The following is a 9578-nucleotide window of genomic DNA, read 5'->3' as shown; positions in this document are numbered from 1 at the left end:
CCCCGTTCCCCGGCCTGAGCCCCGGGCACCTACTTCTTGCAGGGGATGAGAGCCTTCCTCTCCTCCAGCAGGCGGATGCGCTGCTGGGGTCCATCGTAGGTGAGCAGGGCCCGGGTGCTGCGGCCGCTGCTGTGCTCGTAGCGCACCTGACGTCCTTCCCACTGCTGCGGAGCCTGGCATGGTGGCCCGGGCTCCCCGACAGCCAGCTCCCAGCTGCAGAGGCCGCCCAGCAGCAAAGCCACCAGGAGTGCGGCGCGCATCCCTCTCGGTGCTGCTGCGGACAGCGCAGGGGGAGAGAAGCGGGCTGGGGAGCAGAGCGGCCAAGGGCAGGGCAGGTCTGGCAGGGTGGGCAGCGCAGGGAGGGTGGGCAGCGCGGGGCGAGGTGGATAGGGTGGGCAGCGCGGGGCAGGGGCTCTCTCTCCGCCGTCCCCTCCCTCCCCTAGCCCTTCGGTGCCCTTGCCGGGGGAGGGAGGGACGGAGGTCCAGTCGCGTCGGAACGGAGCAGCGACCTCGGCTCCTGCTTCCCCGAGCGCGGGGAGCTGGCTGGAGGAGGCTGCGGGCAGAGAGCTCGCAGCTGGCTCCCTCCCGCTCCGGCTCCGGCTGCGACTGCGGCTTCCTTCCCCCCCGCCGACTCTCTGCTGCCAACAGGAAATGCAGAGGCAAACGTGCCCGCCACAGCCCAATGGGCATCCGCAGAGTGGACGTGCGGGCGGGGGGAGGAGGGAGAACTCGGGCAAATGCGGGAGGACTGCAGACTCAGGCGGGCGGGGCTGCAGCAGTAAATGCTGGAGAGAGGACCCGCTGCCAGGAGCTGCCACTCCGTCTCCCCCCTCCCCCCCCAAGAACCAAGGGGCATCATCTTGGTACCCTCTGGACGTGGGGTGGGAGCCGGCCCAGGCTCGGAGGGAGAGCCCTCGCCCTAAACTTCATCTTAGGGATTCTCCGCTCCAGGCCCCTCATTCATTCTTTAGACAAAGAGGAAGAAAACCGAGGGTTTCACTGGGGCCAGTAACTTGCTCCGAGGTCAAAACGGGAGAGCAAGGATTTGACCCAGGGTCCTCCCCATCTTGGGTGGGGGGGGGGAGCCTTGGAATTAGAGAAACCCGAGTTTAAATGCTGGGTCTGGCTGACTAGCTATGTCACAATTTCTCCTAGCCTCAGTTTCCACAGTTTGCTTGGAGCTACTTAGAGCCTTTGTCTCAATGTGAGTTGGTATCATCCTAGTATTTCAACAGTTCAAGAAACATTGGCTGAGCTCCCACTGTGTGCCAGGCACTATGTTAGGTCCTACTAATAGAAGGACAAAAAGGAAACAGTGCCTGGCCCCGAGGAGTTTACTTTCTGGAGAAAAGGCTGTTTGAAGCTTCGCCTTTATACTTTCTCCATCAGATTAAATAATCATATCCACATATTTGCAAAAACATCACCTGTGTCACCTTAAGCAAGTCATTTGCCCTCTCTGGGCCTCAGTTTCCCCATCTGTACAATGAGGAAAATGGACTAGTTGACTCCTTAGATTGTCAGATTATAGCTCTAAAGCAGGAAAGGATCCCAGAAACCATCAAGCCCAAACCCACCTTGCACAGATGAGGCCTCAGATCTTTCTCTCCAGCTCTTCACCGAGGACAGTCTGTGTCTATTGCCAGGATGCCAGGCCACTAGCTCAGCACCAAAACAGAAGAATTACTCTGATGTCACTGACATCATTAGAGGCCAAGCCTCCATTCACCTGGACGAAAGCAGGTGCTGCCTCATTGTCCTTTAACTGTCACCCAGGGGATATTTAATACATACTAGGTCGTGACTGTACCTGGTCCTCATGGGCAACCTTGGGACTCTGGGAACAATGAGGCAGAGATGGCTAACATTGGATTTAGCAGATCCAAAGAGCCCGAAGTATAGTCTTATTTACCTTTCTTTGTTGTTCAAACATGCTAGACTCTTCTTGGCAGAGATACTGGAGTGCTTTGCCATTTTCTTCTCCAGTAGATTAGGTAAACAAAGGTTAAGTGACTTACCCAAGGTCACACTGTGGTAGTAGGTGTCTGAGGCTGCATTTCAATTCAGATCTTCCTGACTCCAGTCTTGGTGCTCTAACCACTGTACCACCTAGCTGCTCCATTTACCTTTACAACTCTCAACACAGAGCCATATGTATAGTAGCAAGTGCTTAATCAATGTTTGTTTGAATTCTTGGCCAAGGGTTCCATGGTACTTTACATGCATGTTATCTCTTCCACTAATTGGCCAGGAAGTTGCTGAGATGTCCAGAAGCTGGTATGGCCTTTGGAAGAACAAAGTGGTTAGACCCTCCCTCTGGTAGAGAAGCATCAAAAAAAGGTTAAAGTGAGAGGAAACAGGAGATCATCTCATCCAACCTCCATACTTTACAAATAAGGAAACTGAGACATTTTACAGGTTAAAAAACCTAGAGAGATTAAATGACTTGTTCATGAAGTGATTTGAGGAGAGCCTGGAAGGATTGTTCTCTGGCTCCCTGGCTCTAAATCCCAGGACAGAAAGAATCTCAGGCCTCTCCAGAAGTGAGTTAGATCCAGCTCAGGTCTACTTGAGAGAGCCAGTTGTTAAATTTTCAATATGAACATTTATACAAGGAAATTGGTAAGTGATACAAATGAGGGCTTGATTTGATTGTTTTGTTGATTGTTTGGACTTAAGAAAATAATGGAGAAATTTTCAATAATGCAGATTAAACTTAAATTTTTATCTGAGTACATTTTTTCCAGGTAGCTGCTTGTTAAACATTCCCCTCTTCCTCTAAGATTCTTTTTAACCCATTGTACAATCCATACTGTGTATTGCTTCCAAGGCAGAAGAGTAGAAGGGGTTGGCAATGGAGTTTAGTTGAACGCCCAAGGCCACACAGCTAGGAAGTGTCTGAGACCAGATTTGAGATTTTATTTGAAAATGAAGGAAGTTCAACAGCAACAAGATTATGCCTCACATACCACCATTAAAGAGTCAGTTCTTGCTTGGGATTTGCTTTTATATATATATATATATACCCTAAGGTGGGTAGAGAAGCATTGCCATTCACTTCAGTGAATACTTACCCATGGCTTTTCTTCTAGCCAGGGAGGTCCTGAGGACTTGAGCTGGAAGTCCAAGAGGTTGGGGGGGTGTGGCAAAAGTGGGGGCAAAGGATCAGAAAGGGGTAGAGCAGGAATACCTGATATCAAGATTAAGTTTACCCAGGATTGATCCTTTGCCCTAAACAAGTCCATCCTCCTGCCCAAAAGCAAACTTTGAAAGGAATGCCTCTCCAGGTAAACTCTCTACTTCCTGGCACATGCATAGGGGTATTGGGGCACTTCCTCTGGGCTAATTCTCTCCTTGCCAATAAAGAAACAAACCAGAGGAGAAGTGACTTGCTTGTCACACAAGAGTGGTTTGAGGAAGGACCAAACACTATTGGCAGAGGTGGAAGAGGATGGATCCCTCATAAACCACATTAGTGACCGTCGGTAGCCCCATCTCCTCCTCAAATTATCCTGTTTTTATTGACAGGAGAATAACTGGGAGAATCATGGTGCAATGGGAAAAGTGCTAGATTTACAGCAAACCAGAGTTCAAATCTAGCTCTGCCAATTCCTGCCTATATGACCTTGGGAAGCAGCCTTACCATTCTGAGTCTCAGTTTCCTCACCTGTAGAATGAGAAGGTGGGACCAGACAATCTATAAGTTCCCTTCCAGTTCTAGGATTTAGTGCTCTAATATCCCATTGTATCATTTGAGAATATAAATTCCTGAAGGGCAGAGGCCATGTCTGTGTCCCTAGGATATAGCCCAATATCACGAATGTGACAAAATGGACAAAATGATTCCCCTTGAAATTCCTCAAATGTAGACACAAGTCTGGGGCTAAGATTCAAGGATAAGGCGGGTTAAGGATACAAGGACAGCTGCTTCAAGAGAACACAGACTTTGAGTTAGTCTAATCCAGTGATTCCCAAAGTGGGAGCCACCACCCCCTAGTGGGTGCTGCAGGGATCCAGGAAAGCGACGATTGCCACAGGTGCATTGATCTTTCCTATTAATTGCTATCAAAAAATTTTTTAAAGGTTCAAATCCGGCCTCAGACACTTCCCAGCTGTGTGACCCTGGGCAAGTCACTTGACCCCCATTGCCCACCTTCACCACTCTTCCACCTAGGAGCCAATACACTGAAGTTAAGGGTTTAAAAAATTTTTTTTAATTTAATTTCCAGAGGGCTAAGTAATATTTTTTCTGGAAAGGGGGCAGGAGGCCAAAAAAGTTTGGGAACCGCTGGTCTAATCAATAAATATTAACAAACACCTACTGTGTGCCAGGCACTGTGGTGAACACTGGGGATATAAAAGGAGACAAAAGACAGTCCCTTCCTTCCCTCAAGGAGTTCACAGTCTAATGGAGGAGACAACATGCAAATAGCTCTATACAAAGCAAGCTGTATATAGGATAAATAGGAAAGAATGAACAGAGGGAAGGCACTGGAATTATGAGGGATTGAGGAGGACTTCCTGTAGAAGTTGAGGACTTAAAGAAGCCAGAGAAGCCAATAGGTGGAGGTAAGAAGGGAGAGGGTTCCAGATAGGGGAAGATGCCCAGAGCTGTGAGTCATGGTGTCCTCACAGGGGAACAGCCTAGAGTCCAGCGTTTATGTGTTTCGGGGTAAGGTATGAAAAAGACTGAAAAGGGGTAGCAAGCTAAGTGCTGAAGGGTTTCAGCTGCCAAGGAGAAGGTGAGGCTACAGTTTCAGGAGATTCAAAATCTACATGTGCCAAAGTATGGGGGACAGAAGGCTGGGGAGTCCCCCTGGGATCCAGAGAAGGGAATATTGGTGGACCCAGTCCTATGTCATCTGCTCCTCCCAGGTCTGGAACGTAGAAAAATCGTTCCATTCCAGCTAGCTCGGGCAAGTCAAATTTGGCCTCAATGTCATTCCTCTTCCCTAAATTAAGAGTAGGACTAAAACGAGGTGCTTTCATTTTCTGGGGAATGGGCCAGATGGGGAATCTCTGTCCTAGATAAAGAGAAGGTTCACCGGGGCAGTAGCTCCCAAAGTCCCGGGATCCCACAATTCAAGGAAATAGTCCTCGCTTGGTAGTCTACTGAGAAAGTTACTAACAGGAGGCTTGTGATTAGCTGTCGGTTAATAGAGTTGTAGTAGAGCTGGTCACCCAGCCAGAGATCTGCTCTAGAATGGATCCAAAGCCATGGCGGGAATGGAGTCAAAACTCAATTCCCTGAGGGGGGCAGCTGGGTAGCTCAGTGGGTTGAGAGTCAGACCTAGAGACCTGAGGTCCTGGGTTCAAATCCGACCTCAGACACTTCCCAGCTGGGTGACCCTGGGCAAGTCACTTGATCCCCCATTGCCCACCCTTACCACTCTTCCACCAAGGAACCAATACACAGAAGTTAAGGGTTTAAAATTTAAAAAAAAAGAAAAGAAAACTCAATTCCCTGGTCCTTTTCATTTGATGTGATTTTATCCTAACCTAAGTTCCAAGCTCAATGAAGCACTGGTTATGAGTAAGATTCCAAGCCAGGGGCCAAAGACACAAAAACAAAAACTGAACAGCGCCTGCACTCAAGGAGCTTATATTCTATAAGGTGCGAGTAAACAAAATGCAGAATATACACTAAGTAATTTCAAAAGGCAATGGGTGGGGCAGCTCGGTGGCTCAGTGGATTGAGGCAGGCCTAGAGACTAGAGGTCTTGAGTTCAAATCTGACCTAGGACACCTAGTTGTGTGACCCTAGGGAAGTCGCATAACCTCTTACTTTTTACTTTCCTAGCCCTTACTGTTCTTCTGCCTTGGAACCAATATACAGTATTGATTCTAAGAGGAAGGTTAGGTTTTAAAAAACACACATCTGGAGGGCAGCTGGGTGGCTTAGTGGATTGAGAGCCAGGCCTAGAGACAGGAGGTCCTAGGTTCAAATCTGGCCTCAGACACTTCCTAGCCGTGTGACCCTGGGCAAGTCACTTAACCCCCATTACCTAGCTCAGTAATAAATAAAATTAATATAGAAATATATATATAAAAGATATTAGGGTTTAAAAAAAATTTTTTTAAAAACATCTGGATTGGATTCTTGGAGAACTGAAGTCAGAGGAAATAGCTATAACTTTCCCTACCTTTCTGTCAAAGTCAATTTCTCATTGGCATAGCAGGTAGAGTATTAGATTTAGAATTAGGAAGATCCGAGTCCAAATCCCAACTCAGACATTTGCTTATTGTGTGACCCTGAGGAGAGATTTTGCAATCTCTCTATCTCAATTTCCTCCATCCATAAAACGAAAGGGTTGGATTTGATGGTCTCTGAGCTCTAAATATTATGATCCGGAGTTTACTTGTGGTCCTCCTAGACCAAAAGTTCTTCATCTTTTTTGTGACATAGACTTCTATGGCAATCCCATGAGACCTATGAACTCCTTCCGAGAAGAATGGTTTTAGATAATTGAAGAAAATGCCAAATTCCAGTTAGAAGTTGGTGAAAATAAAGATGCCATTTTCTCCAACCAATCAAGTTCATGGATACTCTGAAATCTATCCCTGGGCCCAGAGGGGGAATCTTTGTCCTAGATAAGAGGTTCACTAAGGCAGTAGCTCCTAAAGTCCCGGGACCACACAATTCAAGGAAAATAGTCCTCACTTGGTATTCCACTGAGAAAGTCAAGAGGAAATGGATTCCTCCAGAGGTTTGATTAGCAGTTGGTTCACTACAAAAATCTTGCTCTGGTCAGGTCAGCTAAAGGCTTCCTAACAGCAAGTGTAAAGTGAAAAGGAGTGAAAAGACTGGCGAAACCCAATTTAACAACTGTAAAGTGCCCACGGACTGGGAATACCAAGCCCAAACGAGAATCCTGCCCTCAAGGCTCTTATGTGGGTGGGCTTACGAGTGACATCTTTTCAGCCAAATCACTTCTTTCTCTCTCTCTCTCTCTCTCTCTCTCTCTCTCTCTCTCTCTCTCTCTCTTAATCTCTCAATCTCTCTCTCTCTCTCTCACACACACACACACACACACACACACCCCTGAGGATTGTCTAGGGCTAGTTAGGGGACCCTTTGGGACCTGGGAGGAGTTTCTTCCATTGGCTTGGACAGTTTGGGAAGGAAGCAAAGAGAGTGAAGGGAATAGAAGAAAAGGGGATTTCTCCATCCTAGACCCTTAAAAGTACTCGGAGCACATCGCCCCCTTCCCGGGGAAAACCTCCGAAAGCAGCTAGCCTGACCCACCCACTGGTTTTATAGATAAGGAAGGAGTCTGCAGTTCCGAAAGACTGTCACGTGCCCAAAGTCGAGGAGTCTTTGGTGGCAAGAACCGGCCTAAAAATCTAGCCTTCTCTAAAGCAGAGAAGGGAACTAGGAATTCTAGTATTAATCCTAGTTGACTCCCTGAAAGAGAACTCAAGGAGCACGAGTCCTATTCTTTTCTTCTACTGGTAAGACTACTGAGCCTGAGGAAATTCTTTTCCTAAGGTCATGTACAAGCAGTAAGTATGGAAAGTGGGATTTGAACCCAGATCCTCCGACTCCGGGGCCCAGTGGATTCTTGGATTGTATCACCCGTTCCATCCTAACTCTTACCACTTGCTGTGTGATTGCAGCCAGGTACCTTTTCTCTCTGGTCCTGAGAGGTTTAGACTAGATGTCCAAGGGCTAATTTCCGGGGTTATTTATTCCCAACCCGACTCCCCATTTCCGAGCTATCCTCTCCATAACCTGTTTGTACATAAACGCTTGCGGGCGTCTCCCCCCAGTATAAGCAGGAGCTTCGGGAAAGTCAGAGCCGTCTTTTGCCTTTCTTTGTCTATTCAGCCCATACGTAGGCACAGTGTAGGCTCTTAGAAATGTTTATGGACCCCCAGATTTGCAGGCTGGGGTTCGCTCCAGCACCCCAAGGACACAGGAGGAGGAATAATACAAAATAATGAAATTTGCCTTAAAAGAAAAAAGTTTCACCTGCCCCTAAGAACGCCGCTCCTGAAGCCTGGGGCCCCGGCAAAGGAGCTTCTGAGCCCCCTGTCGGAGAAGGCAAAAAGCTCTCTCGGCTCCATTCGGAGCTGTTCCAAGTTGGCACATCCACGATGGATGGGAGCGCCAAGCTCAGCCCGGCCGAGAGCCGCTTCCAAGGGCTCGCGAGCCGCACTCTCCCCCACACCGCCCTCCCCCAGATCCAGACACTCCCCAGCCCGCGATGGAGCTGGCAGAGCGTGCGCCCCGGCCCTCCCCGCAGCCTCAGCCTCTCCAGCCCCTGCCCCTGCCCTCGGGGGAGGTGATGTCAGCGCCAGGAGCCCTCCCGGAGAGCCGAGCCCCACGTCAGTGGCGGCGAGGGGGATAAATAGGAGCCTGCCGGGGCCATGGCTGTCGGCACTCAGAGCTGGAGCCGGAGCGGGAGCGGGAGCTGCGACGGAGGCAAGGAAGCAGCCCAGACGAGGAGCCTCCGGCCGCCCCGAGATCCGACGGCGGCAGCGACTGTGGCGGCGCTAGTGGCGGCGGCTGAGCCTGGAGCTAGCCGCTGGGAGAGCGTCCGCAGTCCACTGCACCGGCAGCAGCCCCGGGGGCAGCACCAGAGGCAGCCCCAGAGGCGGGAGCACCAGAGGCAGCCCAGGCGCCCAGCCGCAGCGGACCCAGAGACCTGGGGGCGGCCCCGACGGCTGCAGCCATGCTCGTGGCCAGCCTGGTGGCTCTGGCGCTGGCGGTGCGCCTGACCCGAGCGGTGCGTGGGGCGCCCTGCGAGCCTGTGCGCATCCCCATGTGCAGACCCATGCCCTGGAACCTGACCCGCATGCCCAACCACCTGCACCACAGCACTCAGGAGAACGCCGTGCTGGCTATCGAGCAGTACGAGGAGCTGGTGGACGCCAACTGCAGCGCAGTGCTGCGCTTCTTCCTGTGCGCCATGTACGCGCCCATCTGCGCCCTCGAGTTCCTGCACGACCCCATCCGGCCCTGCAAGGCCCTGTGCCAACGCGCCCGGGACGACTGCGAACCCCTCATGCGCCTCTACAACCACAGCTGGCCCGAGAGCCTGGCCTGCGACGACCTGCCAGTCTACGACCGCGGCGTGTGCATCTCCCCCGAGGCCATCGTCACCGACCTGCCTGAAGGTTCCCAAAGGGGCCGGGCCAGAGAGGCGGGGATGGGGGCGGCGGAGTGAGGGCCCCTCCAGACCACCTGGGGAGGATAGCAACGTAAATGATCTGGGGAAACTGAGGCTCAGGGAGGTGCAAGTAAGACTTGCCCGAGGTCCCACAACTAACATGGGTTAACGTGGGTGTGGGTGTGGGTGTGAGAGAGAGGAGAGAGACAGAGAGAGAGAAAGGGGGAGAGAAAGAGAGAGAGACAGAGGCAGAGACAGAGAGACACAGACAGAGAGAGTCAGAGACAGACAGAGAGAGACAGAGAGACAGAGAGAGACAGAGACAGAGAAAGACAGAGACAGAGAGAGAGAGAGAGACAGAGAGAGACAGAGACAGAGAGAGTCAGAGACAGACAGAGAGAAACAGAGAGACAGAGAGAGACAGAGAGAGAGAGAGAGAGAGAGAGAGAGAGCTGTCTCTTATAC

The 9578-nt window shown here is 50.7% G+C and overlaps 2 protein-coding genes across 2 annotated transcripts; one reads left to right on the top strand and one right to left on the bottom strand.

Moving 5' to 3' along the window:
* Positions 1 to 29: 29 nt before the first annotated feature.
* On the bottom strand, positions 30 to 614 carry LOC123254914 (mammalian ependymin-related protein 1-like). Its single transcript, XM_044683805.1, has one exon. The coding sequence runs from the start codon at positions 258 to 260 to the stop codon at positions 30 to 32; it is 231 nt and encodes a 76-aa protein (XP_044539740.1). The 5' UTR covers positions 261 to 614.
* Positions 615 to 8675: 8061 nt separating this feature from the next.
* On the top strand, positions 8676 to 9170 carry LOC123254915 (secreted frizzled-related protein 4-like). Its single transcript, XM_044683806.1, has one exon. It carries the CDS (start codon positions 8676 to 8678, stop codon positions 9168 to 9170), a length of 495 nt encoding a protein of 164 aa, XP_044539741.1.
* The last annotated feature ends 408 nt before the right edge of the window (positions 9171 to 9578 follow it).

Source organism: Gracilinanus agilis, unplaced genomic scaffold (assembly GCF_016433145.1).
Source record: "Gracilinanus agilis isolate LMUSP501 unplaced genomic scaffold, AgileGrace unplaced_scaffold35509, whole genome shotgun sequence".
Taxonomy (NCBI): Eukaryota; Metazoa; Chordata; class Mammalia; order Didelphimorphia; family Didelphidae; genus Gracilinanus; species Gracilinanus agilis.
This window is presented reverse-complemented; position numbering and strand designations above follow the sequence as displayed.

What these genes read in the sequence shown, in the direction of transcription:
- LOC123254914 (XM_044683805.1), bottom strand. Translation starts at nt 260, where the DNA reads ATGCGCGCCGCACTCCTGGTGGCTTTGCTGCTGGGCGGCCTCTGCAGC.
- LOC123254915 (XM_044683806.1), top strand. Translation starts at nt 8,676, where the DNA reads ATGCTCGTGGCCAGCCTGGTGGCTCTGGCGCTGGCGGTGCGCCTGACC.